The 18,974-nt window shown below is 37.0% G+C and overlaps 1 protein-coding gene across 8 annotated transcripts in view; it reads left to right on the top strand.

Annotated features, from left to right (window-relative positions):
• The window catches only part of MYO3B (myosin IIIB), a 236,679-nt gene that overhangs the window by 177,365 nt on the left and 40,340 nt on the right, over positions 1-18,974 (top strand). For 5 of the 8 annotated variants that reach the window (XM_074548521.1, XM_074548519.1, XM_074548520.1 and 2 more), the window contains 3 exons: positions 12,449-12,555; positions 12,930-12,976; positions 14,250-14,877. In XM_074548521.1, coding sequence (XP_074404622.1) covers positions 12,449-12,555; positions 12,930-12,976; positions 14,250-14,382 — 287 coding nt within the window. In that variant the 3' untranslated portion in view covers positions 14,383-14,877. Of the gene's footprint in view, positions 1-12,448; positions 12,556-12,929; positions 12,977-14,249; positions 14,878-18,974 lie in introns of those variants that run through there. The other 3 variants (XM_074548518.1, XM_074548517.1, XM_074548516.1) reach the window with 1 other exon arrangement.

The raw sequence follows: 18,974 nt of genomic DNA, 5'->3' as shown, positions 1-18,974 counted from the left end.
TGTTCATGTTGTAATTCTGTGGGGCCCTTTGTAGGTCATTCACACAAGGAATTAGTGCACAGTAGTTAATAAAGTGTTAATTCTCAAACTTTGCATACTCTGCAATACCCACAGACCCAAGTACAGAATCAGGACACAAACAGATTTTGATGTTATATCACAAGCTGTTCTATAGGGATATGCTATTCAATAGCAGCCAAGAATCTAATATAGACTTGTAAGAAAGGGGTTGAGAAAAAATCAGATATCTGTAGTAATTAGGAGGTAAAAAAATATCCAAATCGACTCCACAAAAAAATTCCAGAAATCACTTAACCTGTATTTTCTGGAGTGACAAGAAATTCTGTGTACCTGCAGTAACACACCATGGAAGAGACTGATTTTCTAGAAGAGGTAAGCTATAATGATTTAAAAATCAGTCTTTCCAATGCCTCAGTTTGAACCTTGAAATCGATGCTCATTTTTCTAAAAAAGTGTTCATCATGTTCTGAGGAATAAGATGTCATCAAAGTCACTTGAATTAGTCCCATATTTATGAGAGAATCTAACTAATTCCATAGCATTTAGCATTTTTTAAAAAGTACACTCAAGAACAAAGATTGTGTTCAGAGGGGAATATAATACAGTGAGCTGATATATTAATGCAAGCTGTGCCCTGTCAAGAACAAAACAACACACTGTCACATAAGCAGGTCACTATAATACCAGCAGGTCAACTTACTGTATTTGTATATGTGCACATATATGTACATCTTCCTCTGCCCCCATGAGCTGAAATCTTCACCAAAATTTTCTGTGGAAGCATTTAGGAAAGATCGGGTGAAAATTACACATATTCTGTGTGCTTTGCATTCCCCAAACTCTTACTACAGGTAGTGTTGCTAAGTACTATGGAATACATAGCTTAAATTTGCTATATGGTTACTGAGATCCCAGGGTTGGAATTCTTTGCAGACCTCCCTCACTCTTCTTTAAATATCTCTTCTACATTTTCTGAATTTACTTTGGTATTACTGGACGCTCCATCTACTACTTCAGGGTGAAAGATAAGGAACTGCACCACTGAAAATGATGAGCCCTTATTTTTATATGTATCTAGCATGCTTCCACTATGGTCATAGTGTGAGTTGTCAATAAAAGGTTGTGATTTGGATTTGGAAGTAGTTAATAAAACCCCAAACCTAGATGCTCTTTCGCAAGTTAACAGACATCTTTGAAGCCTGAAGGTTTTCTCTACTCCTGCTTATTTTTAAAAATCTGTCATTGACTGAATAGTTTGCTTATGCTTCTTCAGTTTTTCTTCCAAAATATTCTTTCAGAATTTAGTGGCCTGAGTTTTATCTGTGGATTATGTCTGAACTATCACTAATTGAGGGTCCCAGTAGCACGTAACAACTCTAAAAAGAATCTACAGCAATCTGTAGTTCTAGTTCAAAGAAAAGGATTGCTGTAGAACTTAGGTCAGCAGCATTAGTTTCCTTTATCTAGCCAAGGTACCTCCTTTAATTCCAGCATTTACGAATGTCAGACCAAAGTACTGCAGCAACACCAGGAAGCAAATATCTAACTAGTGGTATTTTTACAAACTTCTGTCAAGCTTGCTTTCATACCCCCTTTAAAAGTTACTGCTGCCAACTACCTTGAATTCAGAAAAAGACCTTCTTTCTTAATGAAGAAATCTACTGAGAGTTTTATCTTGGGCTTCTACCATTTATTCTTTGAAATATATGCTGAATCTGCTACACTCAAATTTGAGATACTAGTTGTATCAATATGGACCCATGGTTTCAAGCCTTTAGAAATGCAAATTGTGTTTCTGTAACGAACAAAACCTTAGAGACCATGCTGTTGTGGTTCCACAGAGCCTTTATTGCGCCTCATCATTATGCTAAATTAATACAAATTTCCTGTGTGTCCGGAATTCAAAGTCAATCAAGTGGCTTAATCTCTGAGGGCATGGGATAAAAATGCTATTATTACAGTTTGGAAGAAGGTGAGGGATTACCTTTAAATGTATCCAGGCTATATGCTACAACAGCAACTCTGAAACACAGACCATTATGAACCACATCTTAATAGAGTGTGAACTTACAGATTGCCTCCTGCCCTACTTTTGATCGCACACACTGACTCCCCACACTGTGCTCTGCATTGCACGATGCTTTTTGGCAGTGCAGCAGTTGGCTCTGTAGCGAAGTAGTGCTAGGAAGGTATTTGTGATTTGTTACTCTTCTTTAATGCACTGAATGTTTTGACTATTTTTGAAAGTTAATCTCACTGTTTACTTTTCATGTTTGTTTCATCTTTTTCCCCATATGCTTTCCTTTTCTCAGCATCCACAAGATGAACCAGTGCCAAGTGTCCAGTGAGTTTTCTGAAGCATATTAGCACATGAGATGCAGCTCTTAAGATCCACAATCTGCAGTTTGAAAACTTGTGTATTAGTAGCTCCAAATGCGTTTTGGAGACTGTCTCTAAAATTGATGATACTGTCATGTTATTTAGGATTTGTATTAAAGTTGCCAAAGCTATTTGTTTAATCATATTGACTAAATCATCATCCTAATTCTTCTTTGAAGAAATAGCTGCCATCTAATTGTGCGGAAGTATCATGAGTTGCTCCATTGTTTGTATTTGTAAGAATTTTTTTGAAAGCTTTTGTTTCTGAGCAATTTTGAAAATTTCTCATACCTCCAACATGGTGCAGGGTTTTACTTTGGAAGATGGGGAAGGACAAAATATTCACTTGAGATTTTTTCCAATCCTCTTTTCTTTAACTTCACTAAATAAATAAACTGCATCAACAGTCTGAGTGGCAGCCATGGCATAATGCTGAAGAGACAAGCTTCATGGCAAACCTCTGAGTGCACAGTGCCTGTGTAGGTGTCCCTAGGGTAGGTGTTTCTACTTCAGGGCTAGTACCTCCGATAAAAGCTCATGAAGAAGGGAAAATTTGGCATGTGCAACAAACTGAAGAATTACTGGCTTTCCTTTGTCTTGATGTTTGCACAGAATTTCAGCTTCCAGAAACTCAGGCTGATCTGGTGCACTGCTAGCAAAGAGGCAAGTGTAATACAACCTTCCTGCCATAAACAGTTGATCTTGAAATATCTTTACAGTGAAGATTCTGATATTGTCCTTGAGAAAAGTTACCTCAACCTCCATTTCAGGTGCCTCTTAGGGATTTGTTCTGCTTGAAAGTATTTATTTTAAGTTCATCTCTTTCCTGATCATTAGCCACCTTACACACACACACACACACACACACACACACATCAACAAACAGAAAAATCCACCGCCCATAAAAAAGAGCATTTCCAGTCCCATCCAGTCTATTTATCCTAATTTTCTCTTTTACACAGTAACCAAGAGAGAAAGCTTAGGGTATAGTATAAAAGTAGGGCAAGCAAAGATATTTGCCCAGAACACTCTCCAGCCAAACATGGTTTGTGGCTCAGAGATACCTTGATCTGGAAGTGATCTCTTCATATTTAATTGCTCTCTGTAGGCTTTTCTGCTGTGAAGTTCTTCATTAACTTGTAGTGATCATATGGCATTGCTCAAATGGTGAGAGAGACATCACTTAGCTAACACAATAACATGAGATCGATATTTTTTATCATCTGGTGGCTATTGTATTAACCAGGTCTTCTAGAACTAGGAAATAGGCCATGATATGTAGTAATTCCAGCATACCCAGAATGACCTGGTTTTCATCAGTAACCATCTCTTCTGACAAGATCACCAGCCAACTGCATTGTGGGATGCACTCTCAGCAGCATGGCCAGCAGATCATGGGAGGTGAGTCTGCGCCTCTGCTCTGCTCTTGTGAGACCTCACCTGGAATGCTGCATCCAGCTCTGGGTTTCTTAGCACAGGAAAGGCATCAATATTTGGTCCAAGTTCAGTGGAGGGCTGCCAAGTTGACTATAGGGATGGAGCACCACTCCAGTGAAGAAAGGATGGAACAGTTGGGGTTGTTCAGCCTGGAGAAAAGCTGTTTTTGGAATTACCTAATTGCAGTCTTCTGTACCTGAAAAGGGCGCTCACAAGAAAGATAGAGAGGAACTTTTCACAAGGAAATGTAGTGTCAGGACAAAGGAAATAGCTTCAAACTGAAAGAGAATAGGTTTAGGTTAAATATTAGGAAGAAATTCTTTATTCTGAGGCTGGTGAGGCACTGGAATAGGTTGCCCAGAGAATTTGTAGATGCCTCATCTGTGGAAGTGTTCCAGGCCAGGCTGGATGGAGCTCTGAGTGACCTGGTGTAATGGAAGATGTCCCTGCCCATATTAGGGGGGTTGAAACTAGATAATCTTTAATGTTCCTTCCAACTCAGGCCATTCTATGATTTTATTAATTAACCAAAAACTTCCACAACCACCTTGGGTCAAGTTTGAGAGAGAAAGAAAAATAACAATCAGTTAAGTCTTCTGCATTGTCCAGAAGTAGTTTCTGCCATTTAGATGGTTTAGCATGAATTATTTTTCCCTGAAGTTAGTTGTATTTGTGTAAATCTCTTGGACTTTGACTAATTGCCACACCTCTGGAACCTGCTATTAGATGTTATTATGTGCAGGGCTTATAAGGGCTTCTGTATATTCAACATCTAGGAAGACATCTTCAGGACCATACTTGTAGAAGTGTGCAGTTTGCTGACAGGTTTGAATCCTACCTGTGTTAGTCACTGAAAGTTGAGTCCTTTGGTATGCTGTGTTTAATCTCTGCCTTTTTTCCTCTACAGTCAAATCTCTCACAATAGAAACTGAAAGAACTGACAAATACTGAAGGATCAGAACTGTTCTGGAAAGAAAAAAAACAGCAAAAGCCAAGATTCTAACTATTTATGGATCTTGTTTCCAACAAAGTGTATCTAAAAGCCATTGTCTCAGGGTTCAGAGACAGCTAAATGATTGATTTCACATAAAATATTTGTTGTTCTAATTACAGTATCATCTGGGTCGTTGGCAACAAACAGATGCAAAACCAGCCTTTACATACCATCTTGAAAAACTTATGATTTGCTTAGTGTGCTTTATAATCTAAAGCATATGGCTTTGCACATAACTGCAGTATCCAAAATGAAGCTGTACGTAATGAATCACTGGGTGGGAGAAAATGCATTGCTTCTGTTACAAGTTCTTTCAGTGTGTGTATTCAAATGGTTCTGTTTAGGGTTATAAACAAAAGGATATGCTCACAGATTCAGCAGTGTGTTACAGATTCTGGGATGCACATGACATCAAAGGGGCTACACTAATTTCCCTAGCAGTCTATGGCTCTTGGCACTATGAGCACACTCCATCTGAATAAACAGATTTCTAGTTCACCACAATTGTGTGGGGGATCCAAGGTGATAGTGAAGCTTGGTTTTGTTTTATTTTATGTCTTTCTATAGGATTTTTTACTCCTTCAGATTCTGTGTGTTCAGTGAATTGGGTAACTACATTTGAGCTATAGACTACAAAGCACTTGACACTGAAAATTATTAAATCTAATATATTATTTTTATGTCATGAATCCAGGTAAGAACTTTAAGTCCACTGGAGTTGCTAAGGATTAATCATTCTTTCAAAGCATAAATATATATATTTTTTAAAGCAGTTAGCATCCTTTCCATTAGCAACACTTATGTGAAGATTCAGTGAGATACTTTGTGAGCTAGCAAGGGCTGAGGTCTTGTAACTCCTCAAAGCACATCTGATTTATTGCTCTTTCATTGCTTGCTTGTCACTAGCAGTATGAAGTGTGCCAGCTCCTATAAATATTCCTGGACACTCTTATGTACAGGAAGGGACCAAGGGAATTTGGTGGCAGGAATGGTTCCCCTCATACTTGATCTCATTATATCAATAGAATAGATGGCCTTATTGAACATTTGCAGACATCTGAAGCTACTGGTAGGTAAGCATGAAATATTCTGGAGAGAATTAAAGTTGTTAATAGTATTATGTCAATATGCCTCCAGGCTCCTGATGTTACTAGATTAATTTAATCCTCTGATGCCAGAACATAGGTTCTACTGCTGCACATTAATGGTTTTTATTCCCTTTTTTATTTTCCTCAGTTTCTCAGTACCTTACTTAATCCTTTGGTTTTTTTTGTCTTTTTCCTTTTCCTATAGTTTTCTCTTTTCCTTCTTACTAATTTCAAAAGGGAAAAAAACATAATGAAGACATACCTTATTACTGAAGTCACCAAAGAGTCTTGCTCTTTATTCTCACCTACCCTGTGTTGTTGTCTCTTGGTGTGGTTTTGCTGGACTGAGATAAAGATCTTAGAGAGACAGTGTGTTTATTTTTTATCAGCCTCCAGCATTTTTGCAGAACTACCATAATATAATTGAATTTATAGTATGTCACATAGACACGGTAACTTCATTATTTCTGAATGAAACTATAGATTACTCTACGGTATATGTTTAGTGAAGCCTATTAGACCTGTTATCCTGTCCTTGTTTCTGATACTTTTATAGTTGGTGGCATTAACAGGCAATGTACAAATGCCCTGTGATGTGAACCAGGTATCTTTCAATGTGTGCTCATACTGAAGTCACACTGACTGCAGCTCAGTACAGGGATATGCAGGATAGTTCTGCACTAGCAGGATTGAGTATGGCAGGCAGACACAGCAGGAGCTCAGTGAGGACTAACTGTTTGAGTATTCACTCTGCTGCCCAGGCACATTTTTCATTTTACTCCTGTTTTACACTGAAGGTATGATAAACATTTGTGCAGATGGTGGAGAATCATGGCAATGGACAAGAAGGAAAATACATTTGTATGAACACTCATAGCCAAATAGCATTGTGTGCCCTTTGTAAATCACTTTTTAAAAACAAAGCTGAAATAATGAAAATTATGAAGTCTAGTTAATTTGCAGCAGTTTTTACTGCGTAAGTGATGTTCCGTCAGTCCCATTTAACACTGATATGAGTGGGACCAGAATCATTAGCCCCTTGACTTCTCTCCTTGAACAGACTTGCATAGCACACAAGAAAATGTAGCTGAAAAGTCAGCATGCTGCACATAATTATCCACTAGCATCCAGTCCAGGAGGAGGATGTATATTATCATTGTCTGTGAGGTCATTTCTGCATTTGCCTAAGACTTCAAGAGGAAAAGTGAAGTTAACTTGCTGCCTTGAAAAATGATTGAAAACTGGAAACTTGAAAACATCAAAATACATATAAATTATCAAAGGAGAACAAAGACAAGTTTTTTCACAAAAGTCTTCTCCCCAGGCTATAACAATGCTTTACATAGGCATGATCAATATATCCAGGCTTGAGAACCAAAGTCTTTTGGAATAAATTAGACTGGCAGGAAAAGAAACAAACAAAGAACAAATTAACATGATTTTAAACATTGCTTAAATTTTCATGAATGTAGACCTTGAGATGTTATGATGAGATCCCATGAGTCTGTGCTAATATTTGCTTATAATTAAGGGTTGCACTTTCATGTTTCATCTGATATTATAGATTGGAAATCAGCTACATGCTTACTATTTTTCTTGTCATAGTGATTTCTCTACTTTATTTGCTTACTCTGTTAATCATATATATGATTCCTTAAATGGCCCCATTACCTTTCCTTTGACAAACTGCCCCTTCTCATACTCTAAATCTCCTTTTGTGAGTAATTAGGGAAAAACTATCCTTCCTGTGATTACCAGGTTTGTGTTCACCTGTAGCAGAAAAGGAGGTAAGACTAACCCCTCCCAAACTTGCCTGGGTAAATGGCTTCAGAAGGAAAATGAGTGTACTCAGCTCTACTCTTCAGTATGTGTTGTTGAGGATGAAGTCCCTTCAGCAAGGGAACTGGCTGCAAAGCCTCTTCAGGGCACTGACACATTGGCAAAGACCTCCTGTGTGCATTCCTTGCAAAAAAAAGTAAGATGTAAAACAGTGTTTAGAGCCCTAGGTGTGCTGCACCACCCTTAAAACAATCCGATTCACCTAACCTTATTTTTCAAATTCCAAATGCAGTTAAGCTGCTTCCTCACCATTTCTGTGCAGAATTCTCCATATAGGAAAAATTAGCAAGGTTTGGCAAGATTATCAGCACCAAGAGGTTTTTGAAGCAAGAGTTTAGTCATTAGGAGTTTATGGAGACCCTAACTTCATTTCAGCAAGCAAAATCTGTTCTTCTGACATGGCTGCTTGGTACTTATGCTTTCAATACTAAGATAATCAGGACAATAAGGACACCCAAGATGAGATCTTCACTGAATATCAGTGAAGTGAAGTCAACTGCTCCATGGGAAGTCATTAGAAAAATACATTTTTGCCTCTACTGTTTTGAAAGTATTGGTCAGGGCCCAAATCCTAGATGACGAAGTCCATGTGTCAGTGCTAAAGAGCAGTTTGAAGTCTTTTGTTAAAACTTACTGCTTGGCAGTTTGTGTGTTTCTGAAAGAGTCCTTTGCAGCTTATGGAAAGGATGGGTTTTTAAACAGAAAAATCTTCTAAATAAGATAAAATAAATGTGCTAATCATCTCCAAACTAACAGATATCATTAAAAATGTCAGTATAATGGATATGACGGCTACCTGAAGAAAAGTATTTCCATTCCATTTTTTTCCTTAAGAAAACAAAGAAGAAGAATCATGTGGAAATTCAGAAACTAATCCCAGAATTTAAAAGATGAATACAGATCTTCTGCAGACTGAGCCTTCTGATAAAAATACATTAGAGAAATTAATTTTTTTTAAAATGGAAGTGATCTCTATCACATCTTCAATAGGTTTTGCTTAAGTCAAAACATGCCTTTCTAAAAGTTTGTAGTCTCAACCTGAGTTTCCATCATACTGCTAAATATTTTTTCAACTAGTTGATTGCTTTCAGTATGTGCTGTAGTTCTGGTCTAAAATTTTATTCTGCTTCTGACCATTAGTTAGTCTGGACTTTTGTTTTTGAATTTGAAAAACACTCCACCTTCTATATAGAGGTTTACACTTTTGCTTCAGATCACCTCTTCACCTTCCTTTGAAAAGAATGAAGTAGAACAATCTTGTATTTCTCGCCATGTGGCAGATTTTTCAGAGTTCAAGTTGTTCCTGTTCTCAAAACATTCTGTTCTTTATTGCATTCACCTTAAAATAATTCTGTACACAACAATAAGACTGTTTTTCTGTTTCTGTTGAGTAGTCTTCTTTTCTTTGCACCCAGTCCATTTCATATTCAGCTGAATATCTGTAGCTCCCAAGTCTCTCCTGGAGACACTGCTTTCCAACTATATAATTCCCAGTTTATGAAAATGTATCTCGAGTGTTTGGCTTCACATTTACTTGAAAAAATATCTCTTTTTAATCTGTCTGAGCTCTGCAAGTCCTGTTTTTTTGGCTTGGGCTCTTATGTATCAAAGAAATTAAAAGGATAACCAACAGTGGTAATAGAGGACAAAACATAAACACCATCAGTTTCTTTACTTTCTTTACCTTCTACTCCAACAGATTGATCCAGTAGCCAGTTTGTATTTCCCTTCCCTGTAAGCCACATCAGTTTTGTGGTGTCTTTAGGGAAGCATCCATGAGGCTGCTCACCCAGGTGTCAGCCTCTCTGAGCCCAAGTGAGAGGGGGATGCCCAGAAGCTCAGCTACCCTGCACTTAGATCAGCTGACATAGTGCACTTGGCAGAGAGCATTTTGCCTGCTCTCCGTTATTTCCGCACTGCAGTAAGTAATTTAACAAATAAGAATTTCTGTGCTCAGAGATTCAAGAGAAGTTTTTCTTCCAAATAAAAGGGGGGGTCACATCTCTTTCTTAAAAAGTGGTGGTAAAGGACAACCTGAAGAAAGTACATGTGCTCACCCTCTCATCTGGTTTTTAAATTTGTAGCAAACTAAAGAGCCTGGACATGCCAGAGGGACATGGCACAATTTCTGTGCAGTATAGATAATACCTTGTTAATGATGGTGGTGCTGCTAATATTTCTATTAAATTACAAGTGACTTTTTTCTTATTGGTGGCTTTAAGTTTGTCATCAAAGCAAAATATTTTGGAACAGCATTTAAAATGCCTATTCAACTGCTGAGTGTTGAGCACATGTTAATACCGTTTTCTCCAGCTATGGTAGTTTATGATAAATGTTACCAGATTTTGTACTGTTCATGTAGTGTGCAACTAAGACAAATGGGCCCACTGAAAGGGTATTTCCTTTGGAGAACACAAGCTGCAGACCACCCGTAGGATACACAGAAATAATTAAGTGTCAGGATAAAAAGGTAGAGCAAAATATTAGTGACTCAGAATCCTAATGAATGAAAGACATTAAAAATCCAGCCTATATATGTGTGTGCTTTGAAAAAGGAAACATGCAAAGGCCTCAAGAGCACTTAGGGGAAAGGGAAAAGAAAACTAATCCATCACATTATTTTAATATTTAAAAATTTCTAAATATTTTTGTGCTGTGTTTTTACTTCTGACAAGCTGCAGAGAGGTGTGTGAAATTATGCAGAACAGTGAGTACCTGAGTTCATACCAGCCTCTTTCTAGAACAAAAAAATTCATAGAGAGGTATTCAAAAACTATATTGCTGTAAGAAAAAAACTCAGCTAGCTTTGTGACTGAAAATACTGCTTGCAAAAATTGCAGACCCTGCTGTCCTGAAGGAGGAAGCTCTAAGGTCAGTTTGAGTAACTTTCAAAGCAGAGAGAGGCTAGAATGTAGTTATGACAGGTCTTCTGCAACATTTTCAGACTTCAGAGAGAACAAAATTGCATTTATATCCTATCTGAATCATAGTGAAAAAAACTTTCAAAAAACCAGATATTATTTGGGCACCCAATTTCCTCAGTTTCTGCCTTGTCTGTCTGTATACAATATAGGCAAGTAGCAAAGGTTCTGGCTCAGCCATCACAATCTCTTTAGCAAAAAAATAAAGGTTTACTTAGCTTTGAAAGTATAAAGTACTGAAGCATTAGGTATTAAATTAGCAAGCAGCATGAGTGTATTATTTTGAAGTTTTTTTTTATTAGTGGATAAATACACTCTTTCTCTATAAAATTGAGTTTGAATTTTAGACCCAGCTCTGGTGGTCATTTAAACCACCATCCCTCCCAGGTGCTGTGATGGAATGGAACAAATGCTCCTCTCCCACGCAGACATTGCAGTTGCACACTGAGAGGAAATGAATATTTTTTAAATTATATTATTGAGCAGAAGAAAGTGAAAGAGAGAAAATGTCTAAGAACAGTCAGTCCTTTGGCTGAAAAGGCCAAAGTTCAAACATCTCCTCTACCTCGTTCAGATTGCAGGTACAAACTATAAGCCTGAGTGCATAATAAACCTCTGTAATGTTACCTGCTCCTTAAGGCCAGATTTTGTCAATAGATTTGTGAGACTAGAACCCTGCATCTGCAAAAGCCATATTAACTTCAGTTTTGAAGTATTTAAAGGAATTCATGCTACTTGATCTTTGTGCTGATCTTTTGTATAGGAGCAGGTTCCTTTTGTGGTATGGAATGCAAATGTATAAGATGTATATTTTTCCTTCAGTGCTGCCAAACTGTTTTTATTCATACTGTCACTTAAATAATTTTTAACAGGGAGATATGAGAAAAGTCAAATGCATGGGGATAATCATCTGAAAAGTAAATCATCTTTCTTTACTCCCACAGTATCTTGCGGTAACTTACTAACTTAATGAAAATAGTTACCCTGTAATCCAAAGTATGTACCATGGAAAATACCTGGTAAAATAGAATATAGCACACCATAATGTCTTTTCTCTAGAATTCTAAAAAAAAAAAACATTAAAAAAAAAATAAACCACACCCCCTCCAAAAAAACAAAACAAAACAACCACTAAAAAAATCCAAAACTTAGCAAGTTGTTAGTTCTGTTCAGAAACCCTTCTGAAATACTTCATCTTTAAATTCTGCTTTCCAGATGACTTTAAGCAACTTACAGCACATCACAAATTATATGAAGAAAGCGTAATTCCAAACTGATTCATTTAATCTGATTAAACAGAGAGCCATGTGAAGAAGGTAGCCTTTTTATATAAAGGAAATGATGATAATAGACCAGGTCTCATCAATCAAGAGACTTTATTACTGTCTACTGTAGAAAATCTATTTTGTTGCTGCTGAATGATACGTTCCTAGCTAGTCACAATATACCTCATTTCCTGCTTAGATAACAGAAGATATTAAGAAAAAGTGTGAAAGGAATAAGGAGCTGTGTGATATAGATATACGGAAGAATAAAAAGTGTTAAAAAGTGAAAATTAAGTTCTGCATCAAAACTTGCACTTGAGCTAAGTTTCAAAAGAGAAAACAAAGATTCCCAAGTTTCTGTTTGCTTACTTTGAATAGAACAGACTTGCTAATAAATCCAGGACCAAATAGGACAGAAGAAAAGACTGTTTACGGACTAAAATGTGCTAAGATGTTCACAGCACCTGGCACAGCTTAAAACTAAATTGTGTTATCTTACTCTAGGTTCAGAAAACTGTCTTGAACAGAAGCTGAGAACACCTCGTCGACGATGTCAGCAGCCCAAAATGCTGAATAGCCCTGAGGATAACATGTACTATAACCAGTTAAATGTGAGTTCAAAGTGGCAATAAAGCTGTTTTACTGGCTTTGTTTCCAGTTAATAATTCTGTTATTAATACCTGTTTCAGCCCCTCCAGCCCCACCCCCACGTTCTTCTGCTCTCGTCTTGAACATGTGCTTATGCTCTTTATCTGTTGCTTTCATGTCAGGATGTCTGCCTTCACGGTGAATAATTGATGTGGTTTATCAAAGACGAGCAAGATGCATGCTTCATCAGGCTCACTTGAGCCCTTTGATCAAAAAAATTATGCTGTGACTTCTGATATTATCAGCATCTGCTTGCATTCAACACAAAATCACTTTGAATTAAAAATTAACGACTTGCTGCTTTGCTTTGACTGTATGTTCTTGGCCCTCTCCACAGGGAACTCTAGAATATCAAGGGAGCAAGAGGAAGCCAAGAAAACTTGGGTAAATATCTATCTTCTTAGTTCTAAGCAACTGTAAACAGAAGAAGTCCTTTGTGATATTACAGAATATGCAAAACTTTCTAGAGAGGTTTCTAAAAATAAACAATTAACATATTTCTGTGCATTGACATTGGACATTTTCTGCAGAGGCAAATGTAAAACTTGCATGTACTGCTGTCTGCAGACACTAGATCTGATTCTTACAAAATATGCTCCCCAGCTCTCTCTGTGTGCTGTTATTACCAAAAAAAAGCATTGTTCATATTTTGAAGTGTGTTTCCCACAAGTGGAAGGTGCCAGCTGAAGGGTGTTGGAACTGACGGGCTGTGGCCTAGAGCAGTGCCAGAAGCCCTGCCAGCCCCACAGCAGCACACTCCCACTGGCCTCTTGTCTTCCTGGGATGCACATGTGAGGGGCTGACAGAGGCCGCTGCACAAAAGGGAGTTGCTGCTTCTCTCTAACTCAGTCAGTTCTCATTGCTACATGAGCAGTTACCTCCTGGTATAGGTAGAATAAACTAGGCTGGCTCCTCTACAATTGCCAAAGTATTCACTTGCCTGATCACGTGGATCAGAGAGAACTGATGGATGCTTACAGACACATTTAGTCCAGAAATTTACCAGAACCTTCTGTGTTTTTTTCCTTTGGTTTTTATTAATCTTCTGATTGTAACTGTATGAACAAGATGTCTTTGAGTCAAGCTCAAAGTCCTAATTTTTGCAAGATTTTGCAAGATTTAGTTTATTTTCTCTCCCTCCCCTAGTTTAAAAAAAGTTTGTATTCTGGGAATAAGAACACTAACATCAGACTGCAGTGCTCATCATACATCACAGAAAAATGAAAGCCCCTTGCTGTCAGTAGGGCTTTTCCCAAAATTTGATGCTGTAGTCCTTGGCTCATATTCATAGCAAACCATCATCTGAAATATGATACCAAAATCATATCCTACTTGTGGAACATACACAGACAAAAATCCACATTGCTTAAATTAAATGCCCATTTGGTGCAAGTAGATGTTCTATCATTCTATACTCCCAAACTGTAAGATGATATTGTATTTCCCTGATCCCCAGAACCATTCAGAATATAAAATATAATAGCAGTTGGAATATGTATAAAAGCTGTGTCTTTCTCATCAAATGATCCCATCTTTTTTTTTTTTTTTTTTCCATTTTTATAGTAGGGCTTTTCCTTTTTACATCCACAGAGTAGTTTTTATTTCTGAAGATATTGACAGTGTTTAACTTAAGGAGTGTTGTTTGTTTATTTTCAAGCCAAATCAAAGTGCTGGATGGAGAGGATGAGTATTATGAATCATTGTCAGCTGTTGAATCTACCCCTGAAGATGACAGTTTTCTCAGCTCTCCATCTCCTCCTACAAGAGATGTGTCTTTTGCACAAAGCTGAACCTCACTCATTCTATTGACTAATACTGGTAAGAGTATTTTCCTGCTGATAAGCTCTTCCAGTTAACTTTGTTTATGTGTGTTCATGTAATGTATTAAAAATATCATGTTAGCTAGCTACTTTAGTTCACTGTTTAGACCTGGGTTTGCAGGTGTACACTGTCACATTTAGCTGTATTTCTATAAGCAATTGCAGTAAAGGAGAGCAATAGTACCTGTATGTGTTGATGTCGATAATGGACATACTTATTTAGCAGCAAGGTTAATTTATCCAATTCTAACCCCTTCTTTCCTGCCTCCCCCTCCCCTGGCTACTGTTCCCACCCTGTGCCATCCCTTCTGTTGTGCTGGCACAGCTGCTGGTAGAGCTGTGTGAAAAGTAAGATGAAGGAACTGAACTAGATTAAAAGAACACTGTACTAAAAATTTTAATTTGGGGTCATAGTGAAAATGTTTTGTATTTCATTTGACTGATATTAAACATTGTCCTTTATAACTTTCTCTGCTGTGTATGGCTCTTAACACTAGAAAAATGTACAGAGTAAAATAATTTAAAATATAGTTGTGTCTCAGTTTACCTTGAAAATAGTTTTCTTCTAAAGCATTTGTTTACCATAAGTCTAACTCTAGGAATTATTTCAAATATAAGAAGTAAAACAGTTTTAAAGCTAATGTTTCACACACTGCTTCATGTAGTCATTGTGACTGAAACCATCATTATGACCTGCTATTCTTGTTATCCCTGCAAATATTTAATTTATTCCTTAAGCTATATGTCTGGGCTCCAATCACTCCTACATTTCCACAGCCCTCTTGTATGTAGCAAAGGGGAAAAAGTCACCTGCAAATTTTTCTACTTGCTTTTCACTTTCTTTGAAAATCCTTAATGATAACAGTATGTGACTTTCTACAGAAAACTGAGATTCTTTGACAGTTACTGTTTCCATGGCAGAAGCCAACTATTTCACCTTACTCTTTTATTTCTGGTGCAGAAACACCATTTTGACCTGTGACCATTCTTTGCTTCTTTTCCAGACATGCTCTTGTCAAAAACTTTTGGAAATAAAATGTTCACATTTACTGCCTTACACATTTGCTCAAAATTATTAATTTTTTTCTTTTTTAACAAACAATACTGATTAAATCTGACCGTGTATTTTACAGACCTGGTTACGATCCTTGTTTTTATCTCTGCTGCAGTGAGTTTACCCTGATCTGTGCTAATAGATCTTCCTATTGGAGATGCACCTCACACCTGTTCCTTAAGCTACATCATTTCTTACTATCAATATTTACTGACATCATCATATTGACTACAGGACAAGGAAAGGTAGCATGAGAAATGAGAGCCAAGTGCAGTCACAATATCCCTAAGCTAGAATAGGGAAGAGAAGCTAATGAAATAGATAGTTCCACAAAAGCTTTGTTTCTCCTAACAAACACAGAAATTAAGTTAGGCAGGGTAGATGAGGATGAGCAAAGGAGTCCAGGAAGAATAATTCTTCAGTCATTCTTCACCCAAAATATGAGAGAGGGCTGAAGGTGGAAGTTCTAGTCCTGACCGACACTGAAGTCATTCAGTTCACTCCTCATTCTCCTCTGATGTACATCTAGGTAGGTGTACTTTAAAGATCACCGAGAGTTCTAGCAATATTGATGCCTTCTTCTTCCATCCTTCTTTTTTGAAAACTATTAGGGAAATTAGAGCTTTATTATGACTGCAGTTCACATCATTATGCATAGTTCAGTGTTTATCAGTTGTTTTAATTGAATGACAGTGATGTTTCCAGATACTATGTCGCCTGCCTAAAACCAGCAGTTTACCTTACACTGAGTAATACATTATTTTGAGTAGTTAAGTTCAGAAAGAAGTAAGGTAAAGTGAAAAATAATATATAGTTCAGTGCAGCACTTAATCCAAAGCTGAAGTTCTATTGAAATCAATGAAATTTTGGCATGTGATTAAGTGCTTTGCTGAATGGGGGCTCAAGTTAACAAGAGCAGCATCAGAATATTAAAGTACAGGCAAAATGCAAAAACTCTCCAAGTACATCCCTTAGGTTTCTTCCTTTCTTCTCTTCCAATTGTTAAGCTTGTATCAATCTTAGCCATCAGAAATGGACTTCAGAGAGTTTTTCAGCAGTCTTTAATTGCATAGAAAGGGTAGAATACAGTATTTTCCTTGTTGGCTACAGTGCCACTATCTACATCTGCTGTACTTTTTCATATTAGTTAATGTCACTAATACTTTAATATTGAATTTACTACCTAAAAACTGCTGTTGAATAGAATGTGTTCATTCTTGTTGCTTCTTAGCTAAACACTGTGCATGAAGTCATTCTGTGTATTTTATTCTTTCCTAAGAAAGGATTTACCCCCTATCCTTATTTTTTGTGCATCATCCTCAGCAGGTGACCCTGTGAGGTGGTCTTCTCTCATCCTGATTTTAGGACACATGTATACCTTTTGATTGTTAAAAGCCTTGCTGTAGAGCCAGACAGTCAGACTGACCAAAGGAGTTGAATTTCTGTTATCATATTGATAGAAGTGTGTGTTTGGGTTGATTGATTTGTGTGTGAAACAGGAGGTATCTCAGTGTGGTGATCCTGGTCAGTGGAAGCGTATCAACAAGAATTGCTTGGATTTTCTTATTTGGCTTTCACAACATTGAAGCATTGTTCTGATTTATTTCCTTTCATGTATATTATCCTGAAATATTAATGTATTTTGCTTAATAGTTCATAACATATCCTGTTCTTAATATTTTATAAAAGTAAAGAGTTTAAATCCTGTTAGGAAGAAGAAAATTTCTTAGACAGTGTGTAATATATTAAAACAGTTTTCAGCAGATGGGAGAGAAAAGGATGAAGCTCAACAAGGGATTTTAGTAGATTTCTTCTGTAGACCTTAATGGCACTAGAAACTGGTTCTTGCTAAGGACAATTTCTGCCTTTCAGTTATGGCAGCTGAAAAACTTGTCTCTATGCCAAAAAAAAAAAATCGGGCAGGGAGCTTTTGGAGATTAGCCCCTTTCATTTGGTAATTTTAAATGTGCTTCTGACTTAAACATTTACATCACTTTAGTAACATAAAGGGACCTTAGAATGGGAGTAAATTGCAACCATCTTAAATTTGCCCTTAACCTGACCTCCCTCACCCATACACTTTAAGAGTTGTGGAAAGGTCTTTTGTGCACTGAAGGTCTTTTAAGTGGCCCCTATCAGACTATCCAAGGACTTGTTACTTAGAGGCTTATAAAATGTAGCTATAAATTATGTGAAACTGGATGCTACTATCTGATTTACACCATATAAAAATTGATATTAAAATGGGATTTAAGTCCCAATTTTAAAATTTCATCTTTAAAAAAATTATAATTGAATGTTTATACCCTTCTGTTCTAAGATTTGCAATTATAAAGGAATATTGCTTTTTTGTTGTAAAATAGTTAGCAATGAGATAAATAACTCAAGTCTACCATACTCTTACTTTTCACTCCTTTTTTCATTGCCTCAAAACAGAAAGGGAATTTGGAGAAACAGCCAGACTCTGGCATTTTTAAATGTCTTCAGGTTAACCAGAAAAATATAGTGCATATAATTGAAAATCAAGCCATATGGCACAAAAGGATCCTCCTATGAGAAGTGGGTAAATGGTTTTAGTACCAATATATGCATGAGATGTGGCACATACTAAACTTACCCATCTTGCTTTTAACTCTGACAACAAAATGTGAGAAGTAATGTCAGTTTTGTTGTTAACACTAAAAATACGTTTTGATAACACACCTTGTCTTTAACAGTACTCACCCTAGGAGGAGTTGTAGCAGAATGCATTCTTAACAGAAACTGTTTCTGCTTGACAACAAAGCAGTTCTCCCAAACTGACAAAACTAGCACAGGATGCTGTGAAAACCAAAGGCCAGGGAACAGAGCTGGGTCAGAGCTAAAGATTACAGAACTCAGTGAGAGGCTTTGTGTCTCATTTGTGATGGGCACTGGAACAGATAAAGAAGAACGTTGACAATTCATAATAATAGAGCCTGTGTCTTTAAATACACAGACTGGGCCTAACTCATCTTAATAGATTTGTCAAGAGTTATTGGATATTATTTTATTATGTCTATAAATCCAAGGTCAGCCAGAACAGTAAATACATACATTTTGTAATCATGGAACTGTTTATTGTAGTACTTATGCTGTGATGCTAAAGGACATAGAAGCAGGTAAGTGAAAAGCATATCTTGGGCTAATGTTTCCAGAAACCAGATTACATATTATTGATCAGGCCAGTAATAGGTAATTTCCTTGCTTTTGTTTGGCAGGCTTATTTTTTACTTAAATTGCAGAGAGATATTTTTCAGTAACCTAACTAGGATTTTATAATATAGTTGGCAAATGGAGATGGCAAGTAGATAGATCAACGTGGGTGCTTTTTTCTGCAAAAGATCCAAGCCTCAATTTCTAAGCCAGTACTAGTGAAAATCTCATCTCAATCTCTATCACCACAATAAAGACTGGATGTCATCCATTGGGCTGGAGTTCAGTGCTGGGAGGCAGGCCGGCCTGTCACAAGTGCATCCAAAAATTGTTG

This window comes from Zonotrichia albicollis, chromosome 10 (assembly GCF_047830755.1).
Source record: "Zonotrichia albicollis isolate bZonAlb1 chromosome 10, bZonAlb1.hap1, whole genome shotgun sequence".
NCBI lineage: Eukaryota > Metazoa > Chordata > Aves > Passeriformes > Passerellidae > Zonotrichia > Zonotrichia albicollis.
Note: the sequence above shows the minus strand (reverse complement) of the source record. Positions and strands in the feature narration are given on the sequence as shown.